This window comes from Natrix helvetica, assembly GCF_964273705.1.
Source record: "Natrix helvetica genome assembly, chromosome: 2".
In the NCBI taxonomy this organism is placed as follows: Eukaryota; Metazoa; Chordata; class Lepidosauria; order Squamata; family Natricidae; genus Natrix; species Natrix helvetica.
The window spans coordinates 238,472,686-238,489,092 of NC_138552.1; the positions used below are offsets into that span (position 1 = coordinate 238,472,686).

Below are 16,407 nucleotides of genomic sequence, written 5' to 3' on the forward strand. Positions count from 1 at the left end.
TTTTAAGTGGAAAGATAAAGCCTAATATCAACACCCAAAGATGAGAATTTGAAAGTAAATATTATTACTTTCAACAAAGCTTACGCCACATTTAGTGCATACAATTAAAGTACCTGTGTAGCTTGCAATCAACGTGCCTGCCAGATTCCTTGTCCCACTGAATTTTGTACTTTTCCAAGAAATGAATCTGGTTAAAATAAGGAGCTCATCTATGGCAAATTTCAGTATTTGCTTTGAGTCACAAATATGACCTCACACCTTTTTTTAAGATTATAGAAATGTTGTTTCCCAATGCTGTTTGAAAATTTACCCACCAATTCAGAAACAGCATAACTGTAAGAAACATGCTTCAGAAAAGTAAGTAGAGAAGGTAGCAGATAACATTCTAATTGGTATTAGGCAGCCATTTTGTGCATCCAGGCTCATTCCAATAGTCTTTTGTTATTATATCCAAAACATGTGTCAAAATTCCAAATGCTGCTACTAAGCACCAAAAGTTGAAGAACACTATTACATTGGCCTGTAGCCTGAAAAGGTTCCTTCCTATGATTCTGTTAAATAATCTTTCACCAACCCTTCTGCCATTAGAAAATCATACCAGCATAAAGCCTGCTGTTTCCACTGTCAATATGTATCCTGCTAAAGGAAATGTCCCACCTAATGATAATGCCCTTACTTATTGTGTGCAGGGCATATTAAGGAAATGGTGGATCCCGATTTTGCTTTCCTCTCCCCTCAATAAATGTCACCAACTGGCAGGAAAATATCTACCTATCATTTTCCGTAATCATGAATGGACCTGTTTAGGTATCTTCAAAACTTCCTTAAAGCTTTGAGAAGGTCCAAACAATTGATTCCCAGGCTGGAAGAGTAGGCAAAATACAAAAGCAGATGGGTTACTTCAATCTTTATTGTTTATGTAGTGAGTAAAGAGTTGAGTTCTTCTCTGCCACGGCTTCCTCTTTTGGACCTATAAGCTGTTATGTTTGACTAGACAGGGGGGTTAGACTGCATGGTGTGCACACCCTGGGGCCTATCATCAGGTTGTTTTAAACATGGGTTTAGTACTCTCCTGAAAGAACACTACACCTATGTTTTACAATAGCTCAGCTGACCAACCACAGGAAAACGATTCCATAGTGTCAGAGTCTTCCTGATTTCCAGGGCTTGTCATTTGTTAAGTGGTGTAATTCCTTTTTCAAAGTCAGTTCTGTAAGTTTGGGATCAGCTCAGGGATCTACTGGGTCAAAGGGGTAGAGGTTTGAAGGACCCAGACATTCATACTACCCAAACCAGAATGGCCCTGGAGAAGAGGAGGCCTGTCCATACCAGCAAAATCAATGTTTTTTTTTCAAACTTAGCAATTTTAAGATATATGAACTTCAGCTCCCAGAATTCCTGAGTCACCAATCACACTATTACACGAAATACCAAATGATGTGCCTCAGAACCTTTATTCTGAACCAAACTAGTTTCAAAACTAATTGCATTTGATAATTGTTTCCCATAATACAAACTCTTTACAGGGCTGGCACCTCTGGCAAGGAACATGTGAACATATATGTGTAACAGAATGTTCTAAAATCTATCCTGGGAAAGCATGTACAGAAAACATCGCTGAAAATTCTGTAGGACAATTACAGGACAACAGCAATTAAGCTGGTTTTTTTTTTTCACATTTTCCAGAATGAAAACCCTTCCGCCCGAAAACTCGCATCTAGATATTTTCCCTGTCCACTTTCTGCTTCTTCAGCCATACAACAATGGAAACAGGCTGAGGAAGTTCTAACTGACCTTTAAAAACTGCTAATTAGGCAGTTATTCACTAGAGGCGGAGGAAGAGAGAGAGGTTTTAAGGCAGCAGAGAGTGGTTGCGGGCATCACTTTGAACAAAAGAGGGAACCTGACTGCATATTCCCCACATATCTACTTTGAAAGCCGTCCATTCAATTCAATTCAGAATAGAGCTGGAAGGGACTTTGAGAGGTCTTCTAGTCCAACTCCCTGCTCACGTAGGAGACCCTGCCTATACCATTTCAGGCAAGTGGCTGTCCAGTCTCTTCTTAAACCCCCCCCCCAATGAGGACGCACCCACAACTTCTGAAGGCAAGCTGGTTAATTGTTCTTTTACGAAGTTTCTCCATAAGGGAAACTGAGAATTGCTTCCAGTCGGAGACTTCCAACTACTGTCACTTCCGAGGACTTGCAGCCTTAATCTTATCCATTTCCTAAGGAAGCCCCCCCCCCATTAAGGATGCTCGCAGGAAGAGCCATTGTCACACCGAAAGCTCCCCCTATCTTTCCGAATGAAGATCCTTTCCCACCGAGATTGCACCGCATGCGCCCGAGAGGCGGCAACTTTGCACCTATTCAGGCAAGATACCGAAATGCAAAGCGTCCCAAGCGAAGGTCTCCCAGAAGCCGGCCCAGGAAGTAGATACCTACGAAAGAGGCCGGGCTGCTTTTTTAACGGAGCGCGCGCCGACAGCCGCTCCTAAAGATCTCTCACCTGCCTGCTTCAACGCTGCTCGCTGCCCGGAAGCGATTCCGTGGGGATGCAAAGCCCTGATTATCGGGGCTCGTTGTTTACCAACACCTCCCTACGGAAACGGAGACAACTTGACGCCCTTCATTAGTTGCAGCACGGCCTATTTCGGAAGGGTGAGTTTTGATGAGCGCAGCGTATTATTGCTCCAGCCGGCTGTCACTCACGAAAACGCCTCCTTCAAGCAATTCCTCATCCAATGAAGAAGAACGGCCGGCAGAGCAATTTACCAATGGAGAATGAGCGCTGTCAAGCAGAAGCAAAAAAGGAGACCGGGGTTAAATCAAGCCTGGAGGATTAGTGGCTCGAGGGTTTTGCTATACGAGCTGCGCATGGAAGAGAATCCTTTGTTGTTGTTATTGTTGTTGCTGCTGCTGCTGCAGTACTTAAAAAAGTGGAAGAATTGCATGTTCGCCTTGCTCTTCTTAAACAGTATCTTTTTATTATGTGTGTAATTTTGAGATTGTGTGTGTATGAATATAGCAATAGTACTTAGACTTATATACTGCTTCATAGTGCTTTTACAGCCCTCTCTAAGCGGTTTACAGAGTCAGCATAGATCAATCATTTGCTTAGAGAAACTCATATCTGACAGTAGGGTTCCTGTAAATATGACTAATGCAGTGCACAAATATATAGTAACTAAAATATGTAATATTGTATGGCTGAGCTGAATACTGAAAGGAAAGTAAGGAAATTATAATTTCTTATGATGTTATTTTATTTGGAAGAGTTATGTTTCTTTATTAAGACCAAAAAAGTTATAATTATCCAGCTTGTGTGACTGTAATTTCAGGCAACATATATCAATATTATTTATTATGTTTTAGCCAAATCATAAATCCTGAAAATAATTACAAGTTTTTGAAGAAAGTTAGCAAACATTTATTTCTACTCTTTTTCATACTAAATATACTCAGTTACAGCAAAAGCTTTTAAACAATAATGATAAAATAGACTTTTAATTTAAGTTACTTATCTGCCCCCCAAATGTAATGTTTTTAGCTCTGCAATTTTTGTTTTTGTTTTTTCTCCCAGAAAAAAACAGTATGGCAGCTTAGAGCTTTTTCTATCTCTAAGAGCTATTTAAATATTTACAAGCTTTGCATGCTATTTACTATCACATGCTAAGCATCTGACCCTAGAGGAAACTTAATTACTGTTTCTAGTGATTCTGATTTGTATTGCTGAGTACCTTGGGAGAATAGACTGCTGAAGTGAATCCAGAAGAACTTAAGATCTTCATTGGCAGAACAATGGTATTCAACAGGTTCTGAACAGTTCTGGAGAACCAGTAGTGGAAATTTTGAGTAGTTTGGAGAACCTGGCTGTGGTTGCCGGCACCTCGATTCAGCCAGCTGACTCCATCGCTGGCCATAGGGGGCGAACAGTTGCCCCCTGTGGAGCGGGCGCGCAATTTGGGTGTCCTCCTTGATGCCCGGCTGTCAATGGAGGACCATGTGGCAGCCGTGGCAAGGGGGGCATTCCACCAGGTTCGCCTGGTGCGCCAATTGCGCCCCCTACTGGACCGGAGTGCCCTGCGCACGGTCACTCATGCGCTGGTGACGTCTCGCCTGGACTACTGCAATGCCCTCTACATGGGGCTTCCCTTGGGACGCATCCGGAGACTGCAGCTAGTTCAGAACGCAGCCGCGCGGGTTATTATGGGAAGTACCCGTTACTCCCACGTAACACCTCTCCTGCGCGAGCTGCACTGGCTACCTGTGGCCTTTCGGGTGCGTTTCAAGGTATTGATCACCATCTTTAAAGCGCTCCATGGCAGAGGACCTAGTTATCTGCAGGATCGCATCCTACCACACACGTCCCTGCGACCTATCCGCTCACACAGGGAGGGGCTCCTCCTGGTGCCGTCTGCTAGGCAATGCCAGCGGGCGACACCTAGGAGTAGATCCTTCTCTGTGATGGGCCCAACCCTCTGGAATGACCTCCCCCCAGACATTCGAACTACCACCGACCTCCGTTCCTTCCGGCAAAAGTTAAAGACTCACCTATTTCAATCAGCTGGCCTGGCACTTTCTTAGTTTTACCTCCCGAGATTCATTTATTTTAATTGGGTTTGGGGTTTTAATAGGCTTTTAACGTATTATATTTATTATTCTATTACAGTCTCACAACCTCCTTCACCTACGTATTTAATTATTTAACTGTTTATGTATGTATTTTACAACGTATTTTAGTGACTGTGCACCGCCCCGAGTCCTCTCCGGGAGAGGGGGCGGTCTATAAGTGTGAATAATAAATAAATAAATAAATAAACCGATAAATATCACCTCTGACTGGCCCTGCCCCCATCTATTCTCTGCCTCCCAGTTGATCAGGTGGAAATAGGGATTTTGCAGTAACCTTCCCCTGGAGTGGGGAGGGAATAGAGATTTTACAGTATCCTTCCCCTGCCACACCCACCAAGCCACGCCTACCAAGCCACACCCACAACTGGTAGTAAAAGTTTTGAATCCCACCACTGATATGATCACCTTTTGCAACTTTCTGACAGGCAAAGTCAATGGAGAAGCCAGATGCTCTTAACAGTCATGTAACTAATTTAACAACTGCAAGTGATTCACTTAACAACTAGGGCAAGAAAGTTCATAAAATGGGCAAAACTCGACAACTCAGCTTAGCAAGAAAATTTTTGACTCAGTTATGATCACAAGTTGAGGAATACCTGTAGTTTCTGTTTATATGCTTTCCTCTTTTTATTAGCAAGCCAGAAACCTGGAGACTCAGTTCTAATCCCACTTTAGGCATGAAAGCCAGATGGGTGACTTTGGGCTAGTTACTATCTCTCAGCCCAACCTGCTTCACAGGTTTACTATTGTGCAGAAAATAGGAGAAGGAAGGAGTATTAGGTATGTTCACCACCTTGAGTTATTTATAAAAATACTAAAAGTGGGAAATAAATAGCTACTCAAAGTGGCTTGCTTCTGAACTTCATCACCATTCTGTAAAGTTCTGCTATATAGTTTAGATGAGCATCACAGATTGGACCAATCTTAAAAAATAATAATTTGGTTTTAGCTTAGTCTGCTGTATTAGTTACTATGATCTGTAAACTATGATTGATAGCTTACTCTATTTTTAAGATTGTGAGTTGAACTGAGAATTGTTCAAGAAATTGTGGCTGAGCAAAACAGTTATTGGTTTGCAACTTAACTAAGGTTGATGTGAAAACCTTGGTCTATTATTATATTAATCTGCCTACTCATTAAAATCTTTCTTAGTGGTGTCAGCAAGCTTTCTATAGACTTTTATACAGGCCGATAAGAGCAATTTATTCTCAGTAATTTTTCCTTGTGTTTTATTAGCTGGTGATTTGATTAGACTGTGTGCTAGATTTCAATGTTATTTGATATGAATGCTTGTATTGGTGGGTTATATTAAGTATAATTGGTTTATTATAGTGCTTTTTGAAAAGAACTTTTAAAATATATACTATTCCCCTCCCCCAAAGTCCTATCACACTAAGGACAAAGTGTATTCATTGGCCATTGAACACAGAGCAATTGTTGGGAAAAAGAATAAAAGGAACTTGCAATGAAGTATTTTGGAAGAGATTATATCTGGCACATGGAAACACTGAATAATACAGTAGTATATTACATTTCATTAAGCTGTTGGATGTCAAACTCTTCGTTGAAGCAGTTCCGAGTTCAGGGAAAATGTAGATTATTGGCATGAATGAATGGAATGGAATGTACATTGCTCTATAATATTTCTAGCAAAAAAGTTGGCATATTACTTCCTTCTCTGCTAGCTTTTCTATTATAGTAGATAATCTTTTCTATATGAAGTGACACATTTAAAAGTGGTAATCTATTGTGGCTTTTTAATAAAAAGAAAACCTTTTTGATTAATGGTTGGGGAAAAATATTCTATACCATTTGAGTAATAGCTGTACAAGCTAGGAAAATTCAAAGCTGTAAAGAATTGCAGACATGCCTGTTGCCTTTGAATATGAAGGTCTGCACCAGTGGTGGGATTCAAAAAAAAATTACTACCAGTTCTGTGGCCGTGGTAGGGCAAGGATACTGTAAAATCTCCATTCCCACCCTGCTCCAGGGCAGGGTTACTGCAAAATCCCCATTTTATCTCGATCAGCTGGGACTCGGGAGGCAGAGAATAGATCGGGGTAGGGCCAGTCAGAGGTAGTATTTACTGGTTCTCCGAACTACTCAAAATTTCAGCTACCGGTTCTCCAGAACTGGTCAGAACCTGCTGAATACCACCTCTGGTCTGCACAATCCTAGTATATACAATAACTCTTTCATACATTTGCTACATTTATTGCCTTGCCTCAGAGAGCTAAAGGCAGTGTACATTGTACTCCTTGTGAAGAAGGATGGATTGGGTTAAAATAGTGGCTAGTTTAAAGGCTGAAAATGGACTTGAATTTGACAATTCCTGGATATGGTGCAGTATCCTAAGCCAGGGCTTCTCAAATTTTGAAGTGTCATGACCACCTATGATTGGTAAATGAATTGTGTGCCTTTCTTCTCCCTGTGAATAAAATTAGTTTCTTTGCATTGAGTTTGGGCAGGAACAAGCACACATAATGTCATGTGAATCATTAAGTTGGAAGAAGTTCAGAAGTCAACATATCCAACTGTCTGCTTGGTAGAAACAGAACCCTGCAACTTTAGAAAGCTTATTTATCTTGTAAATAATTATCAAATTTAAAACCATATGGCAAGGATGAGCTGGCTTAGTCTTAATAATTTTTGAATTCTGAATTTTATTTCCAAGAAAGCCATTTTCGCTTCTCATTACTTCTTTATTTTTTATTTATAATTGTTTACCTAGACAGAATAGGAACAGTGGTCCAATTGTGATGCACATCCATGAGACTTGAACATGCAAAGGGAAAAGCTTGCCAAATCACATTCCAAAGTGGACTATACACCCAGTACAGTGGTCTACAACCTTAAACACTCCAAGAACCATTTGGACCAGTTTCCCACAGAAAAGAAAACACTGGAAGCCACAAAGCCTGGGTGGATGTGGCCAACTCAACTTCCTCTCCCTCCTTCTCTCTCTTTTCTTTCGCTCCCCCTTCTCTCTCTCATTTATTTCCCTCTCTCATCTCTTCCTCCATCATTTTCTCATTTCCCTCTCCCTCCCTCTCATTTCAGTTTTTCTCTTTTTCCTCTCCCTCTCCCTCTTTTTCTTTCTTTTTTCTTTCTTTCTTTCTCTCCCCTTCTCTCTCATTTGTTTCCCTCTCTTTTGCCTCTCATTCTCTCCAGCTCTCTCTCATTTCTCTCCCCCTCTCCCCCTCTCCTCTCTCTCTTTTATTTCTCTCTATCTCCATCAGCGTGTTTGGGAATTGCAGCCGCCTTGGATTTAGCCTTTTTGCAAACCGCACAATCCAAAAACACCTTACACCCCTTTAGATCCAAACCTTTTGCGAACTCCGGCATCTTTCTAAGAACACGGAAACTGGCATGCCCCAATCTTCTGTGCCACTTGTGAATACACCTGGAATGCAAAGGTTTACCTGTTAGTGAATTCTCAACATTAACAGTTTCATGAGGACCCTCAGGCTTGCTCTGAGCAATCTGTTTCTGTTTTCTCTGTTTGTTGGCTTTAGGAGCCTTTGGCACAGTAACGTTTTCTCTCTCTGGGAGAACTCTCTCTGGGTCTACGTTGTGCCTTTTTGGAGTTTTCATACTTGCCTGTGCTTGCCCTTTAGGCTTTGGCTTTAAGTAATAAACACCACCAATCAGCATAGTTTCAGCAATAATATCACCATCTTTAACTAAGTAACTTGCTTTTTCGAGGTGGTGAACCTGGAACTTTAAATCTCTAGACAAGTGACTTTGACTAAGCAAATTACTGGTTGCTGAAGGTATGTAATAAACATCAGGGATGTGTGTATCGAGCTCTTCAATGTAAACAGTTCCTTTTCCCATAACCTTGCAAGTGTGGTTGGTGAAGGAATACAGTTCTCGATACTCGGGCTCTGGTTCGCCCATCTCTGTGAAAAGTTCCCTTCTGTGGGTAACGTGCACAGCTGCTCCATTATCTAAAGTCCACAAAAGACGTCTGTCGAACTTTGGATCAGGTTGTGGAACGTTGGTTATGGCCAGTGTCACAAGTGGAGCTTGTGAATCATGCCTTGGACCACGACGACCTTGTCTTCCGCCTCTACCTCTGCCTCTGGAATCTGTTCCTCTGAGCTGGTACGTGGCGGGAGCTGGAACTCGGGGACAATCCCGGGTGTCATGTCCCACACGGTTGCAGGTGTAGCATTTTGGCATCCTTGGAGCGTAGCCTCTTCCTCGGAAGGGACGTCTGGCTGGAGCCTTTGATGCTGGAGGCCGTTGCAGATGTGGTGTAGCTAACCTGATAGCTTCGTCTTCCACTAAAAGTCTGCAAACGTGGTTAACTGTGCGTTGAGCAATAGGCACGTAGTTAATCTTTGCAACAGCATCTTTCCATTCATAATTCAATGAGTTAATGATGATGCTAATCATTTGGATATCATCGATTACATGGCCATTTTGTCTCAATTCACTTCTCATTCTTTTCAGTTTGGTCAAATGTCCACCAATTCGTTCACCAGGTTTCAACTTCGAACCATGGAACTCAGACATGAGCAAACATGAGGATTCAATTGAAACGGGCCTGTAGCAATCTTCCAAAATAGCCCATATTTCTTGGGCAGTTGCATCAGGTGGAAAGATACCTTGGATCTCAATTTCCATTGACATGAGTAAAGTCGTGATTGCTCTGTTTTCGAGGTCTCTTATTGCAGGCGTCCAGGGCTGAGGGGGAGGAATGTGTGCCTTCTCTTCGAAGCAAGAGCGCAATTTCACTGACCCAGGCTTTATAATTCTCTCCTGACTCCTTTAATTTGGACTCACCAGTCAAGGGGGTGACTGTGAATACCTGCTGAGGAATGTGCATCGGAACAATTTGTTGCTCTGGTTGCAAATCTGGTTGTTGAACCAGGGGATGCTGGGGTTGCATCATTGGCCTTTGCGTGGCAACATCAAATTGGCTTCCTCGAATTCGCCTTTGGCTTTGCCTTTTTCCATCTAGGGAGGATTCGACACCGCCAGGGGGTGTTGAAGACTTAACTTTTGGGGGCAAAGTTTGGGCTTCTGTAAAACTCATAGACAGATCTCTAAAAATCTGGTCCAACTGCTTCATCTTTTGCTGTAATAATTTTTCTCCACCAGCAGATGGCAGTGCAGCTTCACTTTTTGGCTGCCTCACCTTTCTATACGTATGCGGAAGTTCAGTTGACTCAAAGGGACCACGTGACCTCGGTGACGTGTACATGTCTCTTTGTTCTAATTGACCAATGAACTCTGTGGGGTGTGTCTTAGGCTGTTGTTTTGAAGACAAGATGGCGTCCTCAGACATTTTGGGAATGGGGGAGCTTCTCCTACTTCGCCTTATCTCCTCAAAGCACACTCTCGCGTCCCTAGCATATTTTTCGAAACGTTCTATTTGATCAAGATAGCTTTGCATTTCTTGCTCATCATCTGGGGAGATTTCATAAAATCTGCTTTCTGCGTGGGAGGATTTTTTTTTTTAGCCGGCCATTCATCAATTGTTTGATAATCTGCGAGGTTCTGGGAATGGAGTGGCTCTGGCAGAGTGGGAAGTTTTGGCTTGGCCCCCAAAAATTCATAATCTCCTGGAGATATTTTAGAAGGAGGAACCACTGACCTCGTTTCGTGGATGTCGCGTCCTGTAGCTCCTTCCCCCACATCTGGCTCGGCACTTTGTTGCTCCTGGAATACGTTTGAAGGTTTTTGCTTCTCTGTGTCCGAGGGAGCCTCCTTGTCAGAGGAAGCTGATTCATCTGTGCTCGCCCCATCTTTCTTTTCCTTTTTTTTTCTTTTTCTCCGACATTGCTAATTAGGCTTAGTCGGTTATCTTTAGATAGCATGAAGGGAAAATGCAGCCATAAATTGTAGCCATTTCAGCTGCCAAGTTGTCAACCATCCTCTGCTACCAAGTTGTCAGGGGAAAAAACGCCTGATATCTGAGATCAATGGACCGTGGCTGATTCCCTTCCGCATATCTTTTGAGATATTGAGAAAAATAAAATAAAAGCCTTTAAGTATATTCTAATTAATAAACAAACTTTAATAATAAAATAAAACAGAAATAACTAATGGTTACATTTTGATAATGAAAGCTACGTCTGCCAAGCTGGCAGCCGAACAAAGAAGAAAAATTTTTTGGAATGTGTAACCGCATGCGCAATAAATCACTTTCAGATAAGAACTTTTATGACCTGCGCAATAAAGCTTTCTTAGTTTAACTCTTGAATGTCAGTTCATGCCTAGCAAACTTTTTAACATCGTGACACTCTCTCTCTCTGGTTTTCTCCCCTTCTCTCTCTTTCTCTGTCTCTTCTCTCTCTTTCCTTTCTCTCTGTTGGAAAGCCAAGGCTGGGCTGACCCAGCAAGCTCTCCTTGGGGCTCTTCACTGCTCCTTTTCTTGGAAACTTTTCAGAAATCCGGGCTGGCTGAGAAGTGAACACGAGCCATGGCAGCTTCGCCAAAGACAACCCTCCTTCTCATGTGACTCCCCTGGCCGGCTGTTGCGGGATTGGGATGGTGCGCATGAGTGGGATACCCTCCTCAAGCAAGCGGACTGGTGCCGCCACCAGCAATGATTGAAAAGTGGGCAACTTTAAATCTCGCACGGGAGACTTTCACCTCCCAGAGGACCCTTTTCAATCAATTCCGCTGGAGGAGTAAAGAAGCTCAGGGCAACAGGAAAAGGGGGCTGGCCCTGCCAAACCTTGCACGCCCACCCCGGGGATCAGGCTTGGAAAAAGATGGAGCGCCAAAGACGTGTGCCTTCATTACGCTTTGGCCAAGCCCCACTGCTCGCTTGAGGAGGGTATCCGCCCAGCATACAAAGAAAGAATATAAGGTTGGACTACTTGAGCAGGGATAAATTATTTGTTTCATATTTCTGGAAACTCCTAATGGATTTTTTGCTTAACCAAAACTGAAAATATGATTATTTCTGACGTGCATATAGATAAAACTAATGTTTGTTATATGTTCCATAAAACTTAAGGAAAGAGTTGTTTTATATGTAATTTTAAGAAAGCCAAAGCATAATATTAGCTTATGCTCCATGTAATGCTGCTTATTTATTATTGTCTTTGTTGCCCCTTTCTTTTTATATTCCTTTTACATTTTCTGTTCTATTTTGTTTGTATTAGCTTTTACTAGGTTTATTAAAAACTTCAATAAAATTATTTTAAAGCAGAATTATCATTCGTGTGTGTGTGTGTGTGTGAATTGTATTTGAATCTACTTTCCCCAGAAAAAGATGGAGATTTTAGATATATTCAAATAGCAAAGAAATACCTGTGTAAACCTTTCTTAACCTATTGCTCTCAGATATTTTGGGGTTCCAATTTTAAAAATTTCTCACCAGCAGGTCGAACATCTGGTTGGAAACTGTAATTCCAACCTAAAATATTAGATCTGTAACTAAGTGGTCTGGTTTTTTTTCTGCCCCCATAAATGGTAATCCTAAGAATGTAACACTAGGGGGTGAAAGTTTTCTGTATAATTGTCCTTTAGTGCAAAATGGGTCATTGTATCTATACAACCTTCTACAATTCAAGTTTGAGTTGTGTTGCTTAAAAATAGAATATTATTGCCTGCCTGAATTGTTCAGAAATTGTTTGGAAACTGACGTGTTTTCATTTTAACAGGAGAAATTGTTACTAATGGCATCAGAGTATTCCAGCAGAGCTTGTAAACGACAGATTATTTAAAACATGGTGTTCTCTCTTTACGATGTGGATTTGCTTTCTTGATAGCTCCCTGCTGATACTGCACTTCTGTTCAGATTAATTTATGGGGCGTTAGTGGTACAGAAATTGGATTTGAACATAGCTGAAGAATTTGGTTGTTTCTTCTTCCCCACCCCTGATGGACAAACACAGCTCCCTGTAACGCTTTGCAAGCGAACTGTTTTAGGATAAACCCCATTTCCTGAAAAATTCAGAGAGTTTGGAAATTATCAGAATTCTTTTATATTAATTGATTAAGAAAGATACCCCATACATCCCTTCTGCCGATTCGCTCACACAGAGAGGGACTCCTCCGGGTGCCGTCCACTAGGCTGTGCCAGCAGGCGACGCCTAGGGGAAGGGCCTTCTCTGTGATGGGCCCGACCCTCTGGAATGACCTTCCCCCTGACATCAGAACGACTACGGACCTCCGCTCCTTCCGTCGGAAACTCAAAACCCACCTGTTTCACCTAGCCAGCCTGGCCTAATTCCAGCTTTCCCACCTCAGTTTGTATTTTTAAATTTTATGATTTGGTTTTAAGGTCTAAGTTTTTAATTTTTATAAATTTGTACAGGGGATATTTAATTCAATTTTAGTTATGTATATTTCAAGTGTATGGTTTTTAAATTTATACCTGTACACCGCCCCGAGTCCCTTCAGGGAGAGGGGGCGGTCTAGAAGTTTAATAAATAAATAAATAAATTAATTAATTAAAGAGACTTCTGCAGTGTGAATGTTGGTTTGACTGAGATATGATAGTAATATGTTGGCCTTAGAGACAAGCAAACAAATTGCCAGGATCAGGCTTGGAAGACATCTTTTCCTTTGGGCCTCAAGCCTGCTACATATTCAAATATATTCTGCTGTGGGAAACTGGGAGGAGAGATTGGATGGAGCATGGGAGATATGTAGCCAAAATAACATTCCTTCTCAGAGAGTCAAGGTCATACTGACCCTACACCGAGACTGATATGGGTGGGAGGAATCTTCCTTCGTGACAATGACTGATTGGGCCATGTAATGGACATATGGGTGCTGGGGTAGGGTCTTGAACTTTCAACTGGGGGAAAACGGGGGTGGGGAAAACCTGGAATCTTTCATATTTGGGTTTTTCCAGATATGCCAGCATGGCTTCTTTAACAAATTGGAACTTTGAGAATATCTAACCTTGGATTCTTATTTCATTGAGGATGCTATCCGGAACCCTGACAGCCAGCTTGTGGAGGGGAAATGCTTGCCTCTAAATTCTCATGCTTACCATAGAAGAGGACAAGGTCTCTTCTTTGGGACTTTGCTCCTTTGAAAAGGTTTTCTCCTAAAGCTAGGCCACATCATGTTCTCTGTAACTTGCTTTGGATTTGAATTTCATCCAGCCTAGCAATCATGTTAAGGAATGATGGAAATTGTAATCAAAACTATATGTGTTACTTTAAGTACATTCTTTTGCCTGCCTACGCACACAACTGAATGCAATTCTTTGGATCTTTGAGGTACTACACAAATAGAAAGCAGATTCACATGCTAATTTGTTAAAAATATAGTGTCACTGATGCATAGAATGCATTATTTGGAATACTTTATTAAATTTGTATGCTATTTGGGAAAACAACATCACCTGGGCCACTTTAATAAGCCAGGAAAAACATAGATCTCAGATGGCTGAGTTCACAATCCCAAGGAACGTGTTCACTTCCTCAGGTCCAAAAAGTTCAAACAATTTCCAAATGACTGAGCAAAACTTCCCCCTAAGGATCTCTTCTAGACCTGCAATAAGGCTGGCATCCAACTCCCAAGTACTGCAAATTGGATATTGTGTCAAAATTACATCATGTTTCTCAAGTGTTCTGAAATGTTGAACTTAACACTACCCTATTCACAAGTAGAACATAGTTCAAAAGTTATTTTGTTGTCATTCTGCTTTAAATTTAACAAGCACGCAAGGTGTTTCCTTTTGTTTGAAGGACAGATTTAAAAGACAAGGCTGGGCAGACAGCAAATGTGCTGATATGGCATTTCCCTCCATTTATTCAGTGGTCCTGTTCCCATGACATGCTCCGTTAGAGAAGGGGAATCACAAACCATGCAGAAGGATTTCACTGACCTGGACAGCTAATTCCCAAGAATTAGCTTATCACTCAAAATGATGCACTGGGTTATATCCCTCCATCCCATGTTATCCAACCAAATCTCCCACAGTTTCCTCCCACAAGACAGGAAGTAAGCAGTCAGCCATCCTTAACATCCAGTCTCAGCTAGCAGAAGGAAGTCACCCAGAGAAGGGCTCCGAGTAACTAGTCTCAATGCCAGGACCGTTCCTGATCCCACAGAACTTTTTCACTCCATTATCAGTGCCCCATATTCTCCAGTCCTGGCTAGAGAAGACAACAGAATACAAAGGAGCCCCAGTCCAATTTCTCATCCTCAGGATTGGGATGCCCATTCTTCTCATGGGATATCCTGATTGTAGGACTCCCTTACTACCCATGGCACGTAAGAAATATGGGAAAACATGGAGGAGTTGTAATGAACCTCTCACCACAAATTTCTTAGCAATGAAAGGGTTCATGATCATAAGAAATCCATAAAAAACAATTTGAATAACAAGAGGGGCTTCAACCATACCTCTCACCCTTACACAAGGAAGGCAAAACAATGAAGAAGAATGATTCCCAGATGGGCTCACTATGTCCCACTTTAATCAGCTACCTAACATTTTTCTGAAGTACAGATTTAGCTCCAGGATATGTAGCTTTCTAGAGGCTCTGCCATGTACCAATAGCAAGTATACAAAGCCTCTACTCCTACAGCCATAGCATGGAAAATATCCAAGCAAGAGTCACAGCCTCTTACCTATGCTAATTCCATTCCAACCATCCCAAGAGTTGTCTCTTCTAACATATACTAATGAGGATCAGCCCAACGTTAGGGAGATGGTAATTGCCTTTGAGGCTGGATCTTGAGAGTGTGCCCTCATAAGCAAGGGATGTATTTCACTAACACACTAACAACTGCCTAAAAACAGTTGTTGCAGTCATCCATCCCACATAACTACAAAAGGACCATTGTAACTGGAGTCACTCTGGGAAAAGTATGGATAAAGCCACCCTTCAAATACCCTGAAATAATTTACTAGTGGAGGCAGAATAGAGAGGCATGTTGACCTATCTTGATTTTGACAGTGTACTTCTTTTGAATCAGAATAGCATGTGATGTAAATGCATCACACTGTTTGCTCATGTTCAGCTTGTGATCTACTAAACTATTTAGATTATTTCTGCGTTTACATCTTTCCAATCAAAACCTTTAATTTTTCCTACCCAAATATAAAAATGTTCATATATTATTCTTCCCTTTCAAGCTGTAAACTCTCCAGAGTCAATTGGAATCTAAACTCAATAAAACAGGTAAAATAATAATAGGCAAGAGAGAGTTTAATTAACAGATATTTAGCATCTACATAATTATATCATGATCATCCAGAGATGTTCTTTTCAACTTTAGTATCCATTAACTACTTTATTAGGAACTTTGTCATAGAAGCTGTAAAATAAAGAATCTAATATTCATTTCCCGTCATCTAAAATCCTGGAAAGTTTAAGAAAGCAGGAGAATCCACCTCTAGCAGTAGAAATGTGTTGATACTACATTCAGACTCTGTTCTAATTTAGCTGGGGGGGGGAGACTTACTTAATTTAATATTATGTTTTATATGACTGTTTTGATTAACAAATGAAGCATTATTTTATTTCACTGTAGTTTTGCCATTTCAAACAGAAACTTCCAGATCTGAATTTATTAAATCAGATTAGTTTGCAAATTACAGTAAATCAGGGCTGACTTAACCATGAGTAGATTGAACAATTGGCTGGGAACATAGAACATGCTGTGTCACAAATCAAATAAACTATATTATCACTGCAACCTAAGTGATAGTATTTGTAGCAAGTTATCCAAAACAGGTGAAAATTGGTAGGGGTTTTGTATATTAAATTTTAATAAAATGAAAATGGAGATGGAGGTTAAATAAAGTCCTATACTTTCTGGGTCTGCTTTTCCTTCTTGAAT

The 16,407-nt window shown here is 41.2% G+C and overlaps 1 protein-coding gene across 6 annotated transcripts in view; it reads right to left on the reverse strand.

Moving 5' to 3' along the window:
• The window catches only part of PSEN2 (presenilin 2), a 50,997-nt gene that overhangs the window by 18,912 nt on the left and 15,678 nt on the right, over nucleotides 1-16,407 (reverse strand). For 3 of the 6 annotated variants that reach the window (XM_081943980.1, XM_081943979.1, XM_081943978.1), the window contains exon 1: nucleotides 2,092-2,232. The exons of 1 other annotated variant lie outside the window; for it this stretch is intronic. In XM_081943980.1, coding sequence (XP_081800106.1) covers nucleotides 2,092-2,144 — 53 coding nt within the window. In that variant the 5' untranslated portion in view covers nucleotides 2,145-2,232. Of the gene's footprint in view, nucleotides 1-2,091; nucleotides 2,233-2,383; nucleotides 2,411-2,509; nucleotides 2,698-16,407 lie in introns of those variants that run through there. 2 more of the 6 variants (XM_081943981.1, XM_081943983.1) reach the window with 2 other exon arrangements.